Here is a 24,703-nt window from a genome sequence, read left to right on the forward strand (position 1 = left end):
GAATTAAGTCTTTGAAGATTTCAAAAAGGGTCTTAGAGACTGAGAGATGCTGTCACCAGAGAGAGGCTGAGAAGGGTGGTGAATAGGAGAGTCTACTGTTCAGAAATCATTATAGTTTGTTCTTACAAGTTTGGCAGGTTCTTGGTACAATTATATAACTACACATACATTTGGCGTATAGAAATGAATTATGTACTATGCATGTAATTACACGTAGCAAAATGTGTACTTTTATTTGGTGGGTATTTACATAGTACAGTGAATAGTGTACTTAGAAATAATTAACATAAAGTATTATTTAAAAAACAAAACAATTAAAAGTAGTTTGGTTTGAGAGAGAGAGAGAGAGAGAGAGAGAGAGTATGAAGGAATCTGGAATCTTCCTTTTATTTGTTCCAGTAGTCTATGCCAAATTGTTCTGGAAGGCAGTCACCAAAGACAAAAGGAAAAGAGTATAATTTTCCTCTGTTATTCATAAGTTTTTAAAGGTTTTATTCATTCATCTTTAGAGAGAGGGGTAGGGAGGGAGAAAGACAGGGAGAGAAACATCCATGTGTGAGAGAATCATCAAATGGTTGACTCTCTCCCGCACCCCAACCAGGGACCTGGCATGCAACCCAAGAATGTGTCCTGACTGGGAATCAAACCACAACCTTTAGCTTTGTAGGACAATGTTCAGCCAACTGAGCCATGCCAACCAGGGATGATAATTTTTAGATTTAAGGAAAAGACCTTTTCAAATTTGAAGTGTCTCAGAACTTCTGTCTGGCCTTAGCTATTCCTAAATTTAAAACACATACAAATTCAGTCAACTTGAATGAATACCTTGATATAATTTTCAACTTTATATTTGCAAAATTGAGATTCCTATATGACTTATTAAGAGTATGATTTATTTTTACCATGCATCAAAAAGTAGCCATGCCTTTATGTTTATTTGTGAATAAATTATGTGAACATTCAGCATTATGTATTGTCTCTGGTTATCTGAAATACTTCTTGTTGAAAACCATCCAAAAGCAGTCTAATTTGAATGCAAAAATATTCAGGAAGTGAGTTAAGGTTTTAGAATGAATCTTTTAAGTTTTCTTTTTAAGCATACTACATAAGATTCAGATTTATGATATTTTTTTCATTATTCTCGAATTGAACTTAAAAACTCCAGATTATTCTCCATCTTTTTCTGGAGATAAAGTTTCTAGGTGAAATTTAGTTTTATGAGTCCATTATAAGTAAGATCTCAGAACATAAAGACTCTTGTTGCAAGAGACAAAAGAGCCTTTTTTGATTTTTTTGATGCCCTATATTGTAAGACATTTTTCAGTTTGGAAGAAATTCTTGATGGTTAATTCCTTAAAGGAATTAGGTAAAGTGTATCAGACTAATTATTAAATTAGAATCTTTAGAAAACAAGGTAATGTATTTTCCTTTCTTGTGGCTACCAAAGGAGGGCCAATTTAGTAATAATCAACCCATATGGTATTTTAGAGAATTTTCCAATTTTCACCTTAATGGATTTAATCAATTATATGTAGTTGTTGGGAGACAGGAGGGTCCACCAAATGCCAGGAGGGTAGGAATAAGTGAACTTTTACAAGTGCCTTATACTTTTCTGTAAGTTACGTTCATTAGTATTATCACATCCCAAAATGGCCACTGAACTTTTCTTAGGCAAAATAAAATGAGTCAAAAAAGTTTTTTAGGAATTCTGAGCTCATATTATTAGTTATTTAGTTGTCTAATTTGGTGCTAAGTTGTATTTCATTTAAAGGTGTCAGGAACAAGTGTCATTTTGATCAGTCCCCTCATCTGAGTACTTGGAATTTGATTTTTAGAAGCTGGGGACATTAGTTATATACTTGGGAACTGGGAGTTTTATTTTCCTAAAGGTAGGGCATGAACATCAAAAAGTGAAAAGAATGCTTCTCAATTGTTTTTCTTGTGCTTCATTCTAACTCCAATTTTGAGTCAAGGTGCTTCTTGGTACTAGACCAATTATCTTGCTAACCTGTCTGTTTCTCACATTTTGTTCTGTGTGATTACAGATATTATTCTATTGTCTTTGTAGGTGCTAAGGGAGATCTAGGTCTTAAAATCTTTCCATTTTTTGAATACTTTTTATAGTATACAGCTTTGTAGACCCACTATATTTGGATGGCAGTGGGTCCTCCTGACCTTCTATCCTGGTAAGACTGAAAGTCAATCTGGTGGAAAAAAGAAAGACAGAAAGAAAAGAAAATAGCCTCTAGAAACATATATAATTTGTTTTTATTCTATCTATACTCAAGAAAAATAAAATGTACTTTAAAAAGTTTTTTAGGTCCCTGTTGATTATTTCACTCAGTTAATTTCTGATCAGTGGTTTATCTTGACTCCATTTTAAAGTGGTAATATTTCGTGATGCTGGCAAAGTTATTCTAACCTCCCTTCCCTGACCCCGTAGAGAGCAAGAAGCCTTGTTAACCCAAAATTTTGGTACAAGAAATCTAAATTTTATTTACAAGTTAACCTCTGGGCTATTCAATGTAATGTTTTTCTAAGTCAAGTTAGCGTGTAAATAATGTAAATATAACCAGAAATGTAACAAGGGTATTTAATACTCATCAAATTTATTTGTAAAATATTGCAGTGGATTATTCGGAACTCTGAATTTCAACCAGATGTATTTCTGGAGTATTACACAGGTCATATATATTTCACTTTTTTTTTTTTTTTTTTTTTTTTTTGGTTCAAACCCAGGGGATTGACACGATAATTAGATTGAGAACATCTGCACCAAATCCAAACCATTTCCCTGATCCTTCCTTGAGCCTTCCCCAGGGATAAATTTTTTTTTAAGTCCCTGCACATTTTACTTGTCTGGCCATCGTTAAGGCAATCCCGAGGTCTCATCAGCGTGCCACCGCACAAATAGGAGCGGAGGGCATCCGTACCCGCAAGTGTGAAATACGGGAGGAATCGTTAGATGCTGCATTTCTTCCGGACTGGAATCGCCAGAGGTGGCAATCCCTTTCCCGCCAGGGGCCTGGCTCTGGGACAGGGAGTGGCCAGGCGCGAAGCGCGACGGTGAGCACGTGCGCAGGGACCCGAGGACTCGGGTGTCAGGGCGCCGCTGCCCTCTACCGGGCGGCGCTGTCGGAGCTGCAGCACTGCCGCAGGCCGACAGCTTGTGGGGCTAGCTCGCCCACACTCAGGCGGCCCTCAGCGTCCGAGGTCCGGAATGCCCTGAATGGCGCGGCGTCAAGGCCCTTGGAGCCGAGCCTCCCGACGCGCTCCCAGCCCCCCGGCGCCCACGCGCTCCCACCCATCTACCTGCTTCTTGCCCCTTCTGCTGGTCAAGGGATGCGATAGGGACTCCAGGAGAACCCCTCTCCCAGACCTCAGGATCCGCACGTTGACTCAAGTGAAGTTCCCGGTCAGCAGTGCGAGATCAGGGCGCTCCTGTGTTCTCTAAATCCTGGGCACTTTCATTTCCAGTACCTTCATTCAAAAATGCTGAATTCACTCCAATGATCAGCGTCAAACTTTCAAACTCAGTTGAACAGCAATTTATCTTACCTTTTATTTTGTATTTCACACATATTTTATTTACATATAAATTTCAAGATTAAGGAGTTTGGGGATTTGTTTTAACTAATTAAACTTTAAATGAAGTGCGGGAGAGTAAAAGTACAGTATTCCTACTGGAAACTCTAAAAACTCACACGTGTATATAATCAATTAAAGATGACGATCATAAAACGTGAGTTTCTGTCTGGTTTCTGCGAAGAAAAAAAATTTCAAGAGAGTTGACTTTTTGGTTTAAATTTCAGCATTTCTGTAAACGAAGGACCATGCTTTCTATAATGAGTGCTCCCACACTTTCCAAGTTTTTGCACCCAAAGGAGTCAATACCGAGGTGTCTGAACTACAGGAAGTTTCCAGGGCTGTTCCGCTGAAGTGGTGCGGGGGGAATACGGAGCTGGGCTCCAAGACTTTTCCTGTCGTGGCCTAAGCTCGCGTAGCTCAGGCGCGCTGGCCACCCGGGTTGCGGTGCAGTGCTGTGCGGCGCGGGGACCGCACTGCCACTGTGCGGAGCATTAACGTGTGCGGAGCATTAACGTGTGCGGCTACATGAGGGTCAGGGGTAGTTTCCCTCAACTCCACTCCCCCCACCATAAAACGCTGTCCTTGGCGGGTTCAGTCTTTTGAGTCCAGCTGGGATACACGGGGTGGCTGTGCGGCCAACTCGGCCGGCACACGCCAGCCGCCGTGGGCTCCAGCGGCGCCGAGTGGCGGCTCGGGCAGGTGGTCGCGGCAGCGCCGCGCGCTTGGCGCCCAGCTGAGGGCGAGCGAAAGCGGCTCTGTTTCCGCGCCCGCCCGTACGCGGCCGCAGCCCCCAACCTAAGGCACTGAAGGGGCAACACTCAGCCAGGGACCGCGACCCCCGGGGGCCCAATACACGCCCCAGGTGAGCCGGCCTGAGGCCTCAAACGGGGGCTTGGAGCGCCCCTCCCGTTGCCCTTCAGCGCCCCCTCGGGGCTGGGCCGGCGGCCGCGCCCGCTGGGGCTGGGGGCCCGGGAGGGAAGGGGGTCGCTGACTGGGTGTCGGGCACGGGGGGAGGGGGCAGCGGCCGCGCGCGCCAGGCCCGGGGCGGCCGCCGCGCCCTTGGGCTCCGACTCCGGCTCCGGCTCGCCCTGGCTGCGGCGGCGCCGTGAGGAGGAGTCCGCGTCCTCGGTGGCGGCGGCGGCGGTCGGCTCCAGGCCGGGTTTTGGCGCCGCCCGCCTGCTGCCTCCTGGCGGCTCCTGAACTCCAGCCCCCTCTCTATCAGCCTCTCACTCCGTCTCAATATGTCTCAAGATGGCGGCCAATGTGGGATCGATGTTTCAATATTGGAAGCGCTTTGATTTACAGCAGCTGCAGGTCAGGCTTCTCCGCGCTCGGCCTCTCGCCCGGGGGTGGGGGCTGCGGGCGGTCGCGGCCTCCCCCGGGGCCCCGGGCTGCCCGGCCGCCGGGGGGCCGCGGCGGCGGGGAGGAGGGGGGTGCCGGGGAAAGCCGGGCCGAGTCGGGGACAAGTCCCTCTCTCTCCCCGGCCCCCATTGATAACTCGCTTGATCAGAAATTGATCCTCTTTGTTCAATTCATCGATCAGCCCAAGATGGCGCCGGGAGCCGCCGCCGCCACCGCTGCCCCCGGGGTCGGCCCCCACCCCGGGCGCCCCCCCGGCCCTGCGCCGCCGCCACTGCTGCCGCCGCGGGACCGGGGAGGGGGCGGCCCCGGCGGCCCGCGGGGTGCGCACGCTAGCGGGGAGCGGGTGGCGGGCGGCGGCGCTCCGCCGCGCCGGGAGGGGGCTGCGGCCCGGCGGCTGCGCCCGGCCGCTAGCCCCGCGCCCCCGGCCCGCCGTATTCCTAGGGAAAGTTTGTGGGGAGTTGCTGTGGGGGGTGAAGCGCTTGCTTCTCCAGGAGGAGCCGCCGCCGCCACTGCCGCCGGCGCGGCAGAACTGGGGCTGGTGGCGCTGTGGTGCCGCCGGCTCGGGGGAGGGTCAGAGCGGCCACCGGCGGCGGCGGCGGCGGCGGCGCGGCCCGGCTCCGGCCAGGCGGGCGGGTGGCCCGGCGTGCGGGCGTCAGTGCTCCACGGCTCCCGTCGGCCGGCCGGAGTCCGTGCCGCTGTCCCCGGCTGTCAGCGGGCTGGGCTGCTCCGCTGCTCACGCTCCAGGCGTTGGGCTCCTAGCGCAGACCCCGGGGTTTGTTTACGTCCCGGCGGGCGTCCCGGGGCCACCCGCAGACCCCGCAGCCGTCCCGCTCTTTTGTGTGCCGACAAAAGTAGGGCGGACCGACTCCTTCTCGACCAGGGACCCGGGTAGGGGCGCTTTGGGGAAACTTGCGAGGGGTGGCGGGGGCGCCCCGCGTGCGGAGCCCGTGTATCAGGGAGCCCGGCAGCGCCTGGCAGTCACCGGTGCGGGCGCCGGCGGGGGGCTGCAACTTTTTCCAAGCGCAGGCCCCGCACCGAGTCCCAGCGCGTTGTCTGCCCGTGCGCGGGTAGCCTCCTCCCCGCCTCCTATACCGGCGGCCTTTGCCGGGCGCCCAGGGTCTCTCGCGGCCGCTAATAACCCTCCCACTCCTCTCTGGCCCTCTCCTCCCGGGTTCTGCTCTTCCAGCAAGGTTCGTGGTGCGATGGAGCGCGCAGCGGGTAGGTTCCGAAATGCCTTTTCGGGTCGTCTTCTCGAAAGTAAAGCCCCGGGGGACCCACTGGACTGTGGCGTGTCTTGCCGTGGTCCGCGCACCGAGTCCCGGACGCCGCGAGGGGATCTTTTCGGGGCTCCTCATCCGGCGCCGAAACCGCCGTGGTGCCCAGGAGGCGCGTTCTTGCCATCTACCTCCCACCCGGCGGAGCGCCTCGCCCTCCGGGTGCGCCCCGAACCTGCCAGCTCCGCGCTCGCGGCGCCTGGACAGCCTCGGTACTCTGCCAGGTGGATGTTGTGCGTAGCAGGAGCCAAGTTGAAGGTGAGCGGCTTGTGGGCCAGAAGCTCCTTGAGCGCTGGGGACAGTCTTCAGCTTAGAAGGGCCCAGGGGGCTTTGGCGCTCCGGGGGCCCCTCATCGTCCCTAGGGGCCTGAGGTGTACGTGAAGGTAAACTTGGCCGAACTATCCTAACCTGGAGGACTGGTGGTTGTGACCTACGGTACTTTTAGGAAGAAAGCAAATGAAATCCAGATGCGGGCTTGTATGAGATGAAGCGGATTGGATTAAAACATATAAATGGAGTCTGACAACTTTAATTGTATACGCTTGTTTTCTGCCCTTGCCTACATAAGAACGGTAACACAGACTCATCGTCGTTATGAAATTTCTTCAGATTTCTCCCTTAAGTAGGAAGAAGACTATGTGAAATATGTGTTTCCGATAAGATTAAAACTTAAAGGAGTTTGAGTATTTATTGACTAAAATAGATTACTCTAAAGTGTCTGTTGTGTAAATTAGATTCCTGAATGTAATGAACACAGCCAAATGGCATTTTTGATAAATTGGTCTACCCTGTTTTGGTAAAAATAGCTCCCTTTTACCATAATTTAATTCTTGTGCTTATAGTAAAACCCGTTGTGGAGTTTTAAGAGACAAATCTTAATTTTCTTTTTCTTTTCTCTCTCTTCTCTCTTCTCTCTCTCTCTCTCTCTCTCTCTCTCTCTCTCTCTCTCTCTCTCTCTCTCTATCTCTCTGTCTTCCTTCTGTCTTCGTGAATGTGACATTCTTTTTTAAGCATCCTGGTAAAACTACCTGGGAAATGCATTTTGTTTCTAGAGAGTTATTAGATCTTATGAACTCTGACAATGTCCCCCACCCCCTACACAGTGATTAGCTACTTGTTCACGACAGCATAAGGCCATTTAACTGTGTAACTCTAGGATTTGATGGAAAGTTTCCCTGTCAGTTTGAAAAACTTCAGTTGACTATGGACTGCCAAAATTCAACGTATAAGGCTAAAGTGGTTCTTTTCTCTGGGCCCTGAAGAGGCCTTTTGAGTTGATATCTAGTTTAGTGTCATCTCTATTCCCACAGACAGTAAGTGACCCAATGAGACTGCAGTTTGAGAAGAGAGAATTCATTAGTTTCAGATTCTTCTCATCTTTCCAGAACCCCTTCCATTGAGATCGGGTTGCCTGCAGAGCCCAGTGTAGGTTGTGGCATTGATACCTGAGGGTGAAAGTCTGGTCTCAACTAGACCCAGACCCATGTTTGAAACTTCAGTGGGTCCCTGCTGCATAAGCCCAGATGTGTGCCTCTTCCACAATTAGTGAACCAGGGCTCTGTCTTGGTCCTCTTTTTGGTCAGTCTAGCTGCCTTGGGTCACGGAGTGAGTGCCCAGGAAGAGTTTCTGAACATTGAGCTCTATTTTGATTCCTTTGTAGTCCCAAAGGCTTGTGGAATAGAAGGTTCAGTGCTCTGGCATTGCTAAGACTAGTTGGACAAGTTTTTATCCTATCCTACACTTGTAAAAACCAAGCTTTTTTTTTTTTTTTTTTTTTTTAAGAAAAACACAATTGTATAAATTTGCTTTTTAAATACATGCTTGGAAAGAGGACACTTTCTAATACAAGCTTATGTAACTGTATGTTAGTATAGCTTTTTGGGATGGGGTCTGCCAGTGACTTGGTTTCCTTTGGGGCATTATTCCTTTATGGTGTCTAGTGTTCCCCTTTAAGGAGCCTCTGTAAAAGTGAACTTTAAACATTTTCCTCTTTTTCAAAGCAAGAAAGCAATTTCAGTTTTGCTGAAAGTCCATTTTCTGGTTGCTTTTATTTTGTTTTCTCCTGTTAAGGAGGTGTGCATGTTACCTGTCACCCAGGACTGTACCCATAAGAAGCGTATTATTTTGATTGAAGTATGTCTCTCATTGAGTAGCCTTTATGAAATAATGAGTAAACAAATCACGGGTTTCTACGCTGCTGCTCTCTTTGTCTTCTTGGTTCTTTTAATATCAGTGTCTTTGAGATTGGGTAATGGGAGAGGTCATTATCAATTGATTAAGGTTTTTCTGTGTGAACTGTGTAGGGTTTTGTGTGTGTGTGTGTGTGTGTGTGTGTGTGTGTGCAAGTCAATGAAGGGATGAAGTTATGCAACAACTCCTGATCCATAGAGACCCCCTTTGCCTGCTTCCCCAATTTTATCTATCTCCTGCCAGTAGTTAGGTGCATGAGAAAATTGGAAAGTGAAAGGGGACAGATTGCCAATTCCTTCAGGAATTATTTTCTGCTAATCCACTGAACTAACCCTAAAAATGCTGTCTGGTGAGCTGATTGAGCCTAAGACTTTTAATGGCTGTTGAAAAATCCCCCCCCCCCCCCCCCGTTGTGTACAATGAAAACAAACCCACCAGGGTTTATGGGGGAGTTGTGCAGAAACAATAGTCTGTGCACCCACCCACATCTACCTGTAGCAGTCAACAGTCAAAACTGCTCCTAAGGCTGTGCCACGGTCTGTGTCTTAGAAGAGAAAACAGACTCAAAGTAGAAAAAACCGTGTTTATTTCAGCTGGTTTATAAAGCCCAAGACACGTCTACAGTGAAATGAAGGATGGACAAAACTGTTAGAGGAAAACTTGTCCTTTTAAAAAAACATTCTTATTTATTTATTTTTAGAGTGGGGGAAGAACGAGAGAAAGAAGGGAGAGAAACATTGATCGGTTGCCTATTGATAGGTTGCATCTTGGTTGCCTCTCATAAGCCCCAACCGGGGGCTGAACCCGCAATCCAGTCTTGTGCCCTGACTGGGAATCAAATAGGCAGCCTTTCGCTTTGTGGAATGATGCCGAACCAACTGAGCCACACTGGTCAGGGCAAAACTTGTCCTTTTTTTTTTTTAAGGGAAAAATAAGTTCTCTTAAACTTGTCCTTTTTTTAAAAAGAGAAATTTAACGTGTGAAAAATCCTACAGAGCTAGGCCAAATTCCCACTTCTGCCTCCCTTATATAGTTCACAGATTTGGCCTCATATAAATTACACATATTTAAAAGACATGTGTCTCATGGACTTTAAAACAAATGCTACCTAAAAATTTCTGTAGAAGTCATTCTAACATATAGAATCATACATAATTTTAGAGATTATTTTAAAACCTATTTAAAATTATTTAAATATAACTTTAAAAAATATAATTGCTTTCCCTATGAAAGATCTGGTTTTTACAAGTATTTGTCAAAGATAGACATTCATATATCTTGTCCTGTTGTTTTGTCTGAAGCTCTGCATTATGGCTGCAGAGAGATAGTTTTGGTTTCAACTGAAATTCCCCTGCCTCTGATTGTTTAAACCAGACCCTTAATCTTATTTTAACATACTTAAAATGTTCAAAAAACCCGGAAGAATTGTTTTGTATAAGTAGCAAGTGAATGTAGTTTAAACACTCAAGCAATTCTGCTATCTAATTGGAAACAGGTGGAATTCTTGGAATCCAGTGTTTAAATCTTATTATAGCAGAGCATAGAGACATTTTTTACTTAGGCCATTCGTTCTGTAGAAGCTATTTGAAGAGGAGCCCCGTGACCTCTCATTGTGCCCACTGCCGTTTACCTGGAGGTTCCAGTGGTGCTGGGCATCTTAGGAACTGGCTGCCTAGACACCTGAGAGAACTGCATGTGCAGATCATGGAGCAAAAAGGAACTTTAATAGCATAATTAGACAAGCGATTTCATATCCGTATTATGTAACTTTTACAGTAAAAGGGTTGTGAATTCATTTGTGATTTCTGATTTAATAAACATTTATTGTCATGAGCATTTGGCTGCATTTATTATTCCCTGATTTAGAATTCAAAGAGAAACTACTTTCCCTAAAAGTTCTTCTACATTTAGAGATATAAGCCTAAATAGCACTACCCCCCAAAACAAACAAACAAACAGGAGTATACTTCAATAACAGTGGTGGGATGCTCTGAATTGTCCTATTCTAGTTTTCAACGCCAGTTAATAGCCCAAGTTTTGGCTAGTGTTTGGGTATTGATTTTACTGAAGAGGATGACTAAGATTTGTATTGAACTCTTGGTCCTGTCACACTTTTGGGTTTGCTGAGCTGTAAACAATCCTGCTTTTCAGCTGTCTTCTGAGAAAGTTGTTAGAGAAGAGTGATCTTTGGCTGGGCAGGAGGTGTCCCTGCAGGAAGTTACCTGGGATTGAGGAGGAGCCAGTGGCATTGCCCTCATTTGTGCCACGCCTGAAGCAGTTCTGAAGCACGCAGTTAAAAACATAATGAGGTGAACAGCTCTTTCTGAAAGACATGTAATTTGTTGCAAAAGGCATCAAGAATCTTTCCTTTGAAAAGTAAACAACTCTATAATAAAAATAATTCTAATTCTTGCTGTAATTAAATTCTGATATGATGATGTTGGTGCACAAAACAAATGTAAGTTTCTTCACTTGAATCTGAAGGCTTTCTTTACTGCAGGAGGCCCAGAGCAGAATTTTTGTGTTTACTATAGAGCCCTTGTACCGTGGGCAGCTTGGGAAGTAATTCAAAAACAATTGGTATGGATTCTTATTCAGAGGACCCCTCTTCCGCGGCCCCCATCCTAGGAAACACCATCAGACAGGTGACTGGAAAGGCATGATGTTGTGAGTGTTCATTCCTCCCAAGAATTTACCTAGCACTTGGGAGCCACCAGAAAAATAGCCAGATAGATTTCACATGAAATTGATTAGATTCTTCAACAGACTGGCCCCCTACCTTTATAAAACACAAGAGGCGGGAACAGGCCTACTGGGTCTTGCTCATGACCTGTCAGACTCAGTCAGCTGACAGTTGAAATTCTGGTTGCTTTTCACTCTGAATTATGAAGTTAATGTCAGAGGAAATTAGCAGAGCTTACTCAGAAGCTTGCTCTTTCTTAGCATTACCCTGAGTATATCATCATGGGACTTGTTTTCTTAAGGACATTTTTCTATTTAGCTATGTTTGTTTATTAAGTAAAAGCAGTTACTTTTTAAAAAGTTTTATTGGGTTGGCCAAAAAGTAGTGCTTAGTTGTCTTTACCCTCATTCGAAACAATTTTGTTAGATTGTATTTGTATAGCTGTCATATTGGCGCCCATTTAAAAAAAAAGAACTTATTGGAGCCCTGGCTGGTGTGGCTCAGTGGATTGAGCACTGGCCTGCAAACGAAAGGGTCACCCGTTCAGTTCACCAGTACATGCCTGGTTGCAGGCCAGGTCTCCAGGTCCCTTACCCTCTCTCTAAAAATAAATAAAATCTAATAAATAAATCATTGATGAATTTTTGTGCAACCATTTTACTATTGAAGGTGGAAGAAAATATGCAACATTTTTGGCATACTATACTTTATTATTTTAAGAAAGGTAAAAACTCAACTGAAAAAATATTTGTGCAGTAGATGGAGAAGGTGCTGTGACAGATTGAACATGTCAAAAGTGTGCGAAGTTTCTTGGTACTATTGACACTTTGGCCAAAAAATTATTTGCTATGGGGCTGTCTTATGCATTGGAAGATGTTTAGCAGCACCTCTGGCCTCTACATACTAAGAAACCAGTAGTGAGAGATAGCCAACATACTTAAAATATCCAAATCAATAAAGTAATTGGTAAAAATGAGAACTATGTTTTATTTTACAGAAGAAAACCTAAACAGACTTTTTGGGCAACCCAATGTATGGTTGTGAGGTGTTTTAAGTTTGGTTAAGAGAAAAGCAGGTTGAAAAATTAGATCTTAAGTGCATATTGTGAAACTGTGAGAAACAGAATGCCATTCTTACTGTCTTAAAATTTTATTTGGGTGTTGACAGCTTTTGCTAAATGTAAGACATTCAGATCCTGTTGACCCAGCTGTTTTTAAAAAACAAAAAAACAAAAACAAAAAAGGCCCTCAAAAGCTTCTTCCCAATTTCCTCTTATAGGCAAGACAGGATTTTTTACGTTAGATCTTTTCCCCTAATTGTTAATATTTTATTTTCTAACATAGTTTTATGTGTTAAATACCAAAAAGAATGTGAACTCATTGATAAGACCCTTGCTTCATTTGCTGTTTTGAACTTGTGCAGGTCTTTGGTTTATTGCCACTTTCCCTCCTATTTTTTCGAGGAGAAATCACTAAAGTTAGTAAATGACACCAAAGGTAATACATCCTTGTTTCGAAGAGCCCGAAGCTGCAAACATAAGCAAGGCTGGTGGGCTGGTGGGAAAGGCAGGGCTGCTTTTAGTCCAAACGCTGCCAGCCTCAAGTGCCTGCCATTGTCACTGCTGGCCGTTTCTTGCCCCTCTTCTGAGCTTCCACCCTGCCAAGCTTGTCCTTTCCTTTGTTGTGACAACTGATTTTTTTTTTTTTTTTTTAATATTTGTGGAGCTCGATTATTTTGAGATTCTTGGAAGAAAGATACTAGTAAATGAAAAAAATAAAATTCTTGCTGGAGGGAATTGTACATTTAATTTTTGATTAGGTTCGGAAAGGACTTTTTTTTTTAACCCTGAAAATAGAACATTCTGTTGCTCCTATCACCATTTTTGCTTCATTCTCAAAGGTGTGGCAGATAATGGCGAAACTGTCCTTTATTTTCTGTTTTTCATCATAGTAGTTGACCTAGAACTTGAACCCATGCAGATCCGTGTACAGTGAATTATTTCTGCTTCACATTGTTCTGCTCTGCTCTCACTGAACATGTATATGGCAGTTGCCCATAGAATATATACCTTTTAAAGGGAAAAGATTTTGAGTCACCAATATAAATTACAACAAAAATTATAAGTAGGCTTGCAAATCAAATTCCATCTTCCTGTCCTGTTCACAGAGCAAAAATATTGTAAGTAGTACAATTTTGAAACAGAAAACTGAATATAGGAGCATTCATGTAAACCAGTATAGAAACATAAATTTACTGGAACTGCTTCATTTTAGCTGTCCCTCAGTTTCTTGCTTACATAATTCTGTGTGCTGTCACATCATTCAGCCAAGTAGGAGACAAGGTCAGGTTCAGAGGCATGAGTGGGACCCAGGAGCCAGACAGGAGGCCCAGGCTATTGCAAGGCACCTGTCCCGAGGACTTAGTCCACCACAGGCCTCTGTCACAGGCAAGTGCAGAGGACCAGGAAGGTGGCCAGGGCCTGGTGAGCATTTACCTTGGGGAGCAGTGATGCCCAATCAGGACATCCCCATCTGGAGCTGGCCATGGCAGAGGGAATGCTGTCATCTCTCTCCTCCGCCACCCACTCCTCAGCCTGGCACTGCAACTTGTCAGCATTGATGTGGGATTGGAAGAGGAAGGATATTGTCAGTTATGGTTGAATGTCATTGTCAAGGGAGTATGAAGTGGCTTGCTATTGTTTTATATCTGTGCTGGTATATAATTAATACTATCATTTTAAAATGAACTGATACTTTAATAGATCTTTGGTGTGTCTTTATGCAGTTAGTTTTGGGGGTTGCTTGTTGTATCTGAGAGCCAAATCCTTCTAACACGCAAGAGCTAAGTGTATAGCTTTACTTGTTTCAAAATTGTCCCTTCGATACAAGTTGCAATCCGTTATAGATGTGGCTGCCAGATTAATCTTCCCAAACCGTTGATTTCATCACGTCATTCCTTTCCTTGAACACCCACAGAGGCTCAGTTTAGCACATGGAGACCACATTCTTCAGGCCAGCAGACATTCCTGATGGTTGTCTTTACCTTACCGAACCTTGCCTCACTTAGAAGGATCCCAGATTCACCGTCTTCCCTGTGCACATCTGATTATCAAGCCTTATTGTACACACTCCTCCTTTCCTTCATTTTAAAACCAGGCTGGAGAGCCCCTGTACAACAATGCAGGGCAGGACGGCAGCCTTCTATGGGAGAAGAGGGCGGGACAGCTGGGATTTGGTCCTGATGCAGCTGTGAGCCTGGAGCTGTGTGCCTGAGATATTAGAGTGCTGCAGAGGAAGAGTGTCAAAATAGGGGGTGTGAGGTGGGGGATAAGGGTGGTGGGCCAAGAAAGCGCCCAGAGGGGAGGGAAAGCTTGGGCTGATTTCTGTATACCTGGGGAAGAATGGAATAGAGGACCTTCCAGCAGAATAGTTGGGGGTATGTGGTCTTGAGACCTCCCCTCTGAGTTCTTGCTTCCTTCTTGGCTGTGACTGATCTCTTGCACTCACCATACCTTCCAGCTGTCCCTACCATGCTCTCTACCTTATGTTGTTATGCACCTGCTGTTGCACTCTGCCCTTGACACCCAGAAAGTCCTGCTGCATGGGAACCGTGGGCCGCGTTTAAGGGGCTGGTCCCATATGTTCTGATTCAGGACTCATTCAGCTGGTTTAAAGAATCCAAATGGGATTCTTTTTAGAATTGTCCGAGGTGGGTAGGTTATACTATATTAAAATGGCTGTGTTTTGACAGCTACCAATAGGTACACATTGATAGAACACCGATTTCTTTTTTATTTCCATTTATTAAATGTCTTTGCAAGGTGATATATACATTAGTTAAAATATATACAATTGTATTTGTGGCTCATAAAACATAAAATTCACATTTGTAAAACTAGAACTGGGCAGAACAATTCTTTGACAGATTTATCTTTCAACTCTGCTCACAGCCTAAATGGGAGGAAATGTCCCCACATTAACAGGGAAAATGTATTTTGGGATGATCAGAACCCACTCAGTGCAACAGAAAGTGAGTAGGAAGAAACACAGAGGTCTGGATGTTAGCACCAGAGAAATGGCTTGTGTTTCCTCAGACCCCAGAAGCTGCCCGCAGGTCTGGCGTGTGTCTGGGCAGAGGCTCTGGGCCAGCCCCATTTCAGAGCAGTGGCCTTCATAGCCTGCGTGCTTTCTCTGCTTCTTCATTTACAAAGAAAGTACCTAGGATATTTTTGTAAGAGGTGACGTCACTGTCTGGCTGCATGATCATTTGCATGGATTTGGGGAAATGAGGTCTGCTGGGACTTCACTGAGAGAGGGGGGCTGAAAGGAGCCACAGACCCTAGGTCCAGCGTGGGTGGGGGTGGAGCCTGACATCCACAGGGACAGGAAAGAGGAAGAGGAGCCACCCCAGGTCCGGGGAAAGGGTGTGCTCCTTGTGGGATACGTGGGGTTTGGAGGACTGCTGGGCTTTCAGGGGCTGAGTCCTGGGGAGAGGAGAGCTGCAGCGCAACAGGGAGGTTGTGGAAGTCTAGAAGATGAGCTGAAACCTGGGGTATGGAGCCTGTGGTGCATTTATCTATGTTGTGCTTGAGAGTTTGGCATAGTTTGAGGTGGGGTGGGCTGGAGGACTAGTCTTGACTAGGGGACCGCGCCTTCACGACTTAGCTTTCCCAGTCCTGGAGCTAGGACTAGGACCAGAACTGCGCAATGTTTTAGTAAGAGAAGAGAAGGAAAGCCTTGCTGGTAGTATTGGACTCCACATATTGTAGCTGGTTTTATGTTAGCTGGTGACAAGACAGTTACTTTTAGAAAAGGGTTTTTTAACATATACATGAAGAGCTATCGTTTCCTAAGTATTGACAATGGGCAGAGTCAGTTTAGGCTCTTCATTTCTTTCCTGTCATGCACACAGCAGCCTCGGGAAGGAGATACAATACGGCTGGTAGGTGAGAAGCCAGCGAGTGGAAGGTGGATGCCTGGGCCTCCTGCACTCCAGTCCTTGCTTTTTCTGCTGCCCCTGCTGTTCCCGAGTCCAGTTCTCAGTTGAAGTGGTGGGGTTCTTGTGATGGGGCTTGGGGGGGGGAGTTCAGAAGGGGGCCCATGCCCATGGGCCACCGAAGATGAGTTTGGTGATGGGCGAATCACTTAATGTGATCAGCTAAAGATGGAAATACAGCCTTTTGTGAGGTGGATGTGATGGTCCCTGGGTTGACTGGTGGGTGGAGAGCTTCTGGTTGAGGCCTTGTTGTATCCAAGCCTCCCCTGCCCTGAGACTTCAGAGTCAGCTCATAGAGCTCCAAAGAGAAGGATTATCTGACAGATCATCCTTCCCCAGGCCACAGATATCCCGTTACTTGATAATTGAGGTGCAGTTTTGGCGTCGGGCTGAAGGCAGCCCTCTTTGTTGTCACTTGCTATGCTCTGAGCCCCATCTGTGCATACAGCAAATTTGTTGGAAGAGTTTTGGGGAAATGGTAGGCAGGAGAGAGGCCTGACTGTGGATCTGGGCTGGAGGGAGAGCAGGGGCAAGCTGGCAGAGGAACAGTTGTGCTCTAGCTGGCAGCTCTGTGAGCCCCAGACTGGGGGAGCATGAATCTCAACCAGGACTTTTTTCTGAGACACAGCCTGATGCTGGTGCTGGGGAGTGGTTTGCTGTTAGACTCTATTTGTATTTAGCCCCCTGATGGCCTGGACAAAATCTCCACTCTCTCAGCACCTGGGAGTCTAGTTGATTTAGTCACTGCAGTGATACTGGATTCAAACCCATGCACATCACCTGAAAGCACCGACTACCCAGGAGTTTGTTCTCTGTTACACATGAAGGTGGAATTTAGTGAGTTCAGTAGAAGACTGGCTTTATAAAGGGTCTGCAGGTGGGCACCTGTCCAGAGAGAAGATACCTACCTGGTCAGATGACACTTCTTAGGTCTTAGCTAGTGTTCTTCAAGGAATTCTCATGGAAAAGTTGAACTTTGAGGATTTAGATGATGTTTTTGAATGCCTGATTTTTTGTGATGCAGCTTGTTTTGTAGAAAGTTATACACTTTAAAAAAGAAAATATGTAAAAAGGTGTGCAGGTCTTGGAAATAATGCATATTTGAGTGACGTTGTTTGCAGTTTTGTTGGGTTTTGGAGCATCTCATTTTTTAAAATAGACGGTTGGGGCAATTCCTTCCTTCCTTCCTTCCTTCCTTCCTTCCTTCCTTCCTTCCTTCCTTCCTTCCTTCATTGATCATGTCTCCATGGTGCCTTGATTACTAGATCAGCTCCTATTTCCTATTTAGGTCTTTGGGGTACCGAAAGGAATAAGTCCCTGGTCCTGCTGGTCAGAGAACTGCAGGATACACAGAGTATCCCAGGCATCATTTTGTAAGGGCTGGGGCGTCTGCACAGGGAGGGCAGGGCTGGGCAGGGCAGGGATCTGGAAAAATGGGCCTGGGCCATCTTGCTCCATTGACTTGTCATCTTCTTTGGTCCAGGCACACTTCTGCAACAGCAGTCTAATAATCTGAGCAGCAGGAAACCCTTGCCCTCAAGGATCTTACATGCTAGTAGGAGAGACAGAAAGTAAATCCAGGAACAAGTCATTTAAAGAGTGTCAGTGCTCAGGGCCTGGGAACAGACAGAACATGACCGTGTGCAAAGCCCCATTGAGAAATGACTGCTTTTTAAATTGAAGAGAGACAACTTAGTCCTCAGATTTGCCTTTAGGAAGGTCCTTCTGGAGTCCCCATATGAATGGCTGATCAGAATGTGGAGGGAAGGATGGCAAAGAGTGGATTCAGAGGTTGAGGCAGTCATAGTTCATTCAGTAAACGATGGAGATGGATTGGACTGGGAGAGAAGATGCCAGATTGAGGGCTTGGGGTGAGGGCAAGGGAGTGCTCTCACCCTGGTGTTTCTGGGAGGGCCTCTGAGGTCAAAGTGCTGTGGCAGAGATGGGGCTGGGAGAGTGGTATTGAGGCCACTTGTCGGGGAGGCATCATTGGAGGAACCGAGGCTGGGGAAAGCCTCTGTGAAAGGGGCAGGGACAGTGCACTGAACAAGTGGTCTTCAGGGTCCAGTTGACACTGAGCATCCAGCAGAGCAGCGTCACTTGGTGCTGGTCCTTCCAGCGGTGGCCTGTGCACAGGGCCGCCTGGCTGGGCCCCACAGGTTTATTAAAAGCAGGTGTGGTGACTGTTCTGAACCTGAGGACTGGCGAGTGACTCAGATATGCACAGAGTCAGCCTGGGGTTTCTTTCTCCATCCTTATTTGCTTTTTGTTGGTAATCCATTGTTAATTCCCCAGTTTCATGATGTAATTTTAATGGACTTAAACGTAATACTTAAAAATTATGTAATTAATTACATTGAGCTTCAATTACAACTAATTATAGTGTGATACCTGGTGGCAAGTCAGGTGCTCGCTGCCGGGGAGGGGGTTCAGGACTGCCAGTTTCTGTTCAGCGTCTCAGTGACGACACCCTGGGGTCAGGCCAGCTGCCTTTTGGGCTGCGCAGGAGGCAGCTTCTTGTCCTTCCTCACCAGGAGCAGCTCTTGGAACACGCTAAGGTGTGAGACGAGTGGGAAGTGCGGGAAGGGAGGTGATAGTGTGCGTTCTTCAGGAAAGGTTGTTTTAGGGTGCAAAGGCTGGGACTTGTTTGCAGGTTGGAGAGAAGATCTAATACTAGGAAACTGAGTTTGGGGTGGCCAGAAGGCATAGTGTGTGATTCTTCTATTTTCTCTGGGATATGGTAGGGAAGTTGCCTTCAAGTGAAAGTGAAGGGTTCAGGAACGGAAATCACTGTTTATTGGAGGAAGGAAAAGGTGCATAAACCACCTTGGGGTGAAAGAAGAAGGTGGAAGCCAGTTTTAAAAATGTTACCGTGCGGCACTAATTCTAGGAGGCCAGGGCCCAGGGTTTCTGGGACTAGTAAACTGAGCCTCAGATCCCAAGACAGAGCTTCCTGTTTCTAGGCTTACTCTTTACAAATATTGGTGGTTTTATGTTGTCTTAGGAGGAGGGGTCTTGCTAAGAAGTCTTCAGCCCAGTTGACCATCACCCCTGATGCTGGGCACTCCTACCTCCCTCTGATGGGGGCCACACAGCCCATCTCAGAACCAGGTTTCTCTATGCTCAGTGGGCTGCAGCAATGAGGGCCTCCTGTCCTGCCCCTGTGCAGCCGCCCACTTGCCCTCCCTTGAATAAAAATGACAGACACACCTGCCATCTAGCTGTTCAGGGAAGCTTCTGGACTTTAAATAGTGGTGCCCACGTGTGGCGTTCGGTGGCCATTGTCCTGTTTCTGCAAGATATCTGTTATTTGAGAGGTCCAGGGCATCTTTTCGAAAGCCGATCCTTATGTCCCAAACTAGAGAGGTTTTCTTTTTTAATTGATTAATTTTTTAGAGGGAGGGAGGGAGAGAGAGCAAGAGAAACATGGATTTGTTTTTTCTCTTACTTTTGCATTCATTGGTTGTTTCTTGCATGTGCCCTGACTGGAGATCGAACTCACTACCTTGTCATAACAGGACAGTGCTCTATGAGTTTACCGTGATGTTTCTCTGTTGAATATGCAAAGCAAACTGCTCTGGCAAAGGAGCCTCGAGCTTTTGAAGCACAAGCTGAAGCTGGTGTTTGGGTTAGGGCCATGAGGAGACCTAAAAATCTTAGTTGATTTTTTTCTGTTTTTCAAGGGATAGTGGGACTTGAAAACATTTGTGTATACAACTCGTTTTAAATTTGGTGGCATGATGGTGCAGGATACTCCTGGAAAAAATTTTTTTTCTGTTGAACATGCTCCTGTTGTCTTGGTGCAAGAGCTGCTCTGATGTAATGCTTGATACCTCTGTTTTGTTACTTTCTATTTTTTAAGATAAAATTTGTGATTTTAACTTTTTCAAGTGTACAATTCATTGATTGTCAGTACATTCACAGTATTGTGCAACCATCACCCCAGTCTTGTTTGAGAACATTGCCAGCACCTCAACAAGAAACTCCACCCACATTAGCAGTCACTTCCCCTACCCCTGTGTAATCATTAATGTACTTTCTCTCTCTAAGGATTTGCCTATTCTGGATATTTCATATAAAGACGGAATCAACATATAGCCTTTCATGTCTGGCTTCTTTCACTCAGTGTAATGTTTTCCAGGTTCATCCATGTTGCAGCATGTGTCAGTACTTCGTTCCTTTTTATGGTTATACAGCATTTTGTTTATTCTTTCATAATGTGATGGACATTTAGATTTGGGGGGGAGCTATGTATTATGAATAATGCTGCTGTGAATATCTATGTACATGTTTTTGTGTGAAGGTATGTTTTCAGTTTTCTTAGGAATGTACTTAGGAGTGGAATTGCTGGGTCATATTTTTTGAATTTGTTACTTTCTGACCTCTTATGTATTAACTTCTATTTTTTTCTCCAGGGTGCTCATTTTAACACCAGGTGGTTGTTCTTCCTGTCTTCCGCCTGTCTGCTCCATGGGTTCTTCACATGGTGGGGCAGCCCCACCTTAGAACCACTGTTACTTAAAATTGGAGTTTTGAAAAGCCTGGAAGAGAAGACACTGTTCGTTGATCTTTCCCCTTCTTTCCTTCCTTGCTAATCAAGAGGCCTCTCCCCTGCTGGGGACAAAACTTGAAGTTTGTCTAATTCTGGTATCTGGGTATTCTCCCTCCCCACTTCCTACCAGGTGTGGTGTGTATTTCATTTTGTTTTGGCTGGAGGGACAAGGACTGTCTGGTAGAGTTGCTTATGAGAAAGTGCTGCTTCTCTGATAAAAATTGATGAGCCAGGACAAACTGCCGTTTTCTGCCTGTGAGCACTCCTCTGTGGGAAGAGGCTGTGCAGGCCTGCTACCCTCATTTTAGCCTTGTGACTGGTCCCAAGACAAAGTGCAATGGCAGAGGACGCAGAGCAAAAAATGTAAGGAACTTAGCGCTCAACCCTGCAGTCGTGCCACCCCGCCCCTGCCTGCTTTCTGTGCTGTGAGTCAAGACTTAAAATTAAAATCCAGATCATTGCAAGTTTCTCTTGACTGCTTTGTGGATTACAGGTAATGTTCTTGAGATGCACCAAGCCTGGGTGAATGGAGAGTGGAGAGTGTGAGGACATGCATGCTCTGAGCTCTCTCTTCTAATAGCAAACAGAATTCCATTTACCAAGCCAGAGGTCCCTCAACACTTTAGATCTAGCCAGTAAAGCACTAAGCAATTAGAATGGTTAATATTTAGTTAAGTATAATTAAAAGCTGGTGTAAATTGTGAATGAAATTGACAGGTTCTATAAGTTACAGTAAAATACCAAATCTTATTCAGCTGTGTATGTGTATCCATGTGGGTCTGTCAATTCACATAGGTATATCATCTTACCTCCTCAGTGGAATAGAAATGAGGGGCTGTTATCAACGTAGTTCACCATCATTTTGAAAATTTAGGAACATCTTGCCAGTTGTTTTATCATGTTAAAGATTGAGATCCTTAAGTCAAATTGTAAGAGTTTTAATTTTAACACTCTTTGTTTCTACCCTATGGTCAGGAAAAGCCAAATCTCTACTTCCTGCTTGCCTTCAGGGTGTGATTATATGTTGTGTGTGTGTGTGTGTCTGCATACACGTGTCTCGCCCTACATGAGTTGCATTAATCAATCACTCTTCATTTCACAGTACATCATAATTCATCTTACTACATTTTTTTTCTCCTTTATGCTCATTCCCATTTCTTGAATCCTTCTCTCCTCATTCTAATGTGTTTAATGTGCCTTTATATGGGTATATTCTTGTAAAATATGTGGCCTCTTTTGTATTGTAAGTACTTTTAATTCATAAGTATGGCATTGTGCTGTAAATCTTTCTTTCCTTCCTTTTCACTCATCACTGTTTTTGAGATCTGTTCATATTACTCCCCATAAATTTTGTTCATCATTTATGATAGCTGTATTGGATTCCATCCTAAGAATCCACTTATCTTAGTCAGCTTGGACTGCTGTAACAAATACCACAGACCGGGTGGCTTAAACAACAGCCTTTATTGCTTATAGTTCTGGAGGCTGGGAAGTTAATCAAGGGGCCTGCTGACTCTGTTCCCAGTGAGAACCTTTTTCCTAGCTTGTAGACAGCTGTCTTCGTATTGTAACCTCACATGAGGGAGGGTGTTGAGAGTGAGTGTGGGAGCTCTCTAGCATCTCTTCTCATATGGGGCCCCACTCTCATGACCTCATCTAAACCCAAGTACCTCCCAAAGGCCCCACCTCCAAATACCATCATGTTGAGGGTTAGGGCTTCAACATACGAATTTGAGGGAACACAATTCAGCTCATAGCACCACTCTAGTTCACGTACCCATGTCTCTGGATGGTCCCCCTTGGCGGCCTCTAATACCTCAATGCCTCTGCCATCTTCACATCTTTTGACTGATGTCTAGGACTGGATTGTTGAGTCCTGGATGACATTGTTTGTCTTCTTCTTCTTTTTTTTTACATTTTATTTATTTATTTTTAGAGAGAGGGGAAAGGAGAGAGTAAGAGGAAGTGAAACACTGATGTATGAGAGACATGTCAGTTGGTTGCCTCTTGCATGCCCCCAACTGGGGACCTGGCCTGCAGCCCAGGCATGTGCCCTGACTGGGAATAGAACCGGTGATCTTTCTGTTTGCAGACTGGCACCCAGTCGACTGAGCCACACTAACCAGGGCTGAAATTGTTCTTAATTCACTGAGGACTGCCAGGCTGCCAGGCTGCCAGGCTGCCAGATCGCCTCCCAAAGTGGCCATGCTGCTTTACTATCCCCACGATCTCATCAGCACTTCCTAGAAACTTTTGCCATTCTGGTGGTTTTAAAGTGGTGCTTCAGTGATATGTGATTTTTCTCTGATCACTGGTAAGGTTTATACTTGTTATAAATCTCACTTTTAGATATTCAGATTTCCCCTTCTGTAAAGTGGTCATATATTTTGTTCTTTTAAAAAAATGGTTTACCATCTTTTTATTGATTAGTAAAAGTTCCTTGTATGTTTTACATGCTAATCCTTTGTTGGTTTTCACTGTTACATATATCTTTTCCCCTTCCCTCCCTTGTTTATTGTCTGTAGTGTCCTTTAATAAGTCGTCGTCGTCGGCAGCCGTCCGTCTCGAGAGACGATGGTGTAGCTTCTTAAGAGTCTATCTGCACCGCCGAGAATGGCTGTGCAGTCCAACTCGGGAGTGACACGGTATCTGTCTCCTCCCGTGTTGAATCGACATCTTGTGATGACGCTGGAGTGTCCTCTCCAGTGAAGCTGAAGCTACAGAGCCTGGGCAGGGTGATATGGAGGGTCTGCTGTTGCCCATGCAGCAGACCCCCCCTCTCTTCGCAGCTGAAGGGTCCAAGGGAAAGACGGAGTCAATACAGCTTGGCTTCAGGTGCGCCGCAGGAGTTGCCGGTGTTGACTACAACGTCAAACCGCCTTAGGGACTCCGGCTCCGGATTTTCTGTCGGGGTTTACTCCCTTAGCCTTTCCCCTAAAGAGGTATGCCGCAAGGCAGCGGAGGTTTTTTGGAGTCAGAGTTTTCCTTCTCTGCCTTTAATAAGTAGAAAAACTTAATTTAGATGAAGTCAAAATATGACCATTTTTACACTCGTGTCGTGTCATTTCAGTCTTGTTCAAGAAAATCCTTCCCCATTCAAGATCACAAAGATATTTATATTTTGATAGTCATGTAGATATATCTTCCACATTTAGATCTTCACGTTAGGTTGGAGTTGGTTTTTGTAAAGAGTGAGAAGTAGTCAGTTTCTCCGACACTGCCTCCTGAGCAAGCCCATCTCTTGCCTGCTGATTTGGGAAGTTCCTTCTGTGGTACTCCAACTCCCCATATATATCTGGGTATGCTTCTGAGGTCATTCTTTTGTTCCGGTACCCTATTTGTTTCTTTTTGGACAGGTACTGCACACCATTTTAATATCTCTGGCTTTATACTGATTCTTTACTTCTAAGTGAATTTAACCTCTCTGTTCTTCTTTTTAAAAATACCTTGCCCTGACCGGCATGGCTCAGTTGGTTGAGCGTCATCCAGCACAGCCAAAGGTCACCCGTTGGATTCCTGGTCAGGGCACGTCCTTCTGTTTGCTGCTGGGCCCTGGTTGGGGCGAGTGCAAGAGGCAACGTGTCGATGTTTTCTCTCACATCAATGTTTCTCTCTCTCTCCCTTTTTTTTCCCTCCCTTCTTTCTCTAAAAATAAATAAATAGAATATTTTTAAAAATTCTTAGTTACTTAAGGTCCATTATTTATTCATTCAAATTTCTGCCAATTTCCTCATAAGTACTATACTGCTGGAATTTTTAAAAAAATTGTATTTGGATTAAATATACATATTGGTTTGGGGAAAAATTAATAAATTTAAGTTGCCCCATCCTTGAACAAGGATATTTCTCCATTTATTTATTTGTCCATAAAGGTTTTGTGGATTCTTTATTAGATTAATTCCTAGTTCTTTACAATTTTTGTAGTATTGTGAATGGTGTCTTATTGTTTAAATTTTTTTGTGTTTTGATTCTTGTAGTACAGAGGAAAACAATTGGTTTTGTTTGTTGATTTTGAAACCCGTGAGCTTGCTGAATCTCTTATTAGTTTTACTGGTTAAC

General features: G+C 45.2%; 1 protein-coding gene across 8 annotated transcripts in view; it reads left to right on the forward strand.

The window, feature by feature from the left end:
* Positions 1-4,696: 4,696 nt before the first annotated feature.
* Positions 4,697-24,703, forward strand: part of CUX1 (cut like homeobox 1) — a 362,525-nt gene continuing 342,518 nt past the window's right edge. For 3 of the 8 annotated variants that reach the window (XM_090276816.1, XM_090276819.1, XM_090276817.1), the window contains exon 1: positions 4,697-4,902. In XM_090276816.1, the coding sequence (XP_090132942.1) occupies positions 4,840-4,902 (63 nt within the window). In that variant the 5' untranslated portion in view covers positions 4,697-4,839. Of the gene's footprint in view, positions 4,903-5,611; positions 6,483-24,703 lie in introns of those variants that run through there. The other 5 variants (XM_090276820.1, XM_090276821.1, XM_090276814.1 and 2 more) reach the window with 3 other exon arrangements.

The sequence above is a fragment of the Furipterus horrens genome, unplaced genomic scaffold (genome assembly GCF_987537825.1).
Source record: "Furipterus horrens unplaced genomic scaffold, mFurHor1.1.pri manual_scaffold_5, whole genome shotgun sequence".
NCBI classification, from domain to species: Eukaryota; Metazoa; Chordata; class Mammalia; order Chiroptera; family Furipteridae; genus Furipterus; species Furipterus horrens.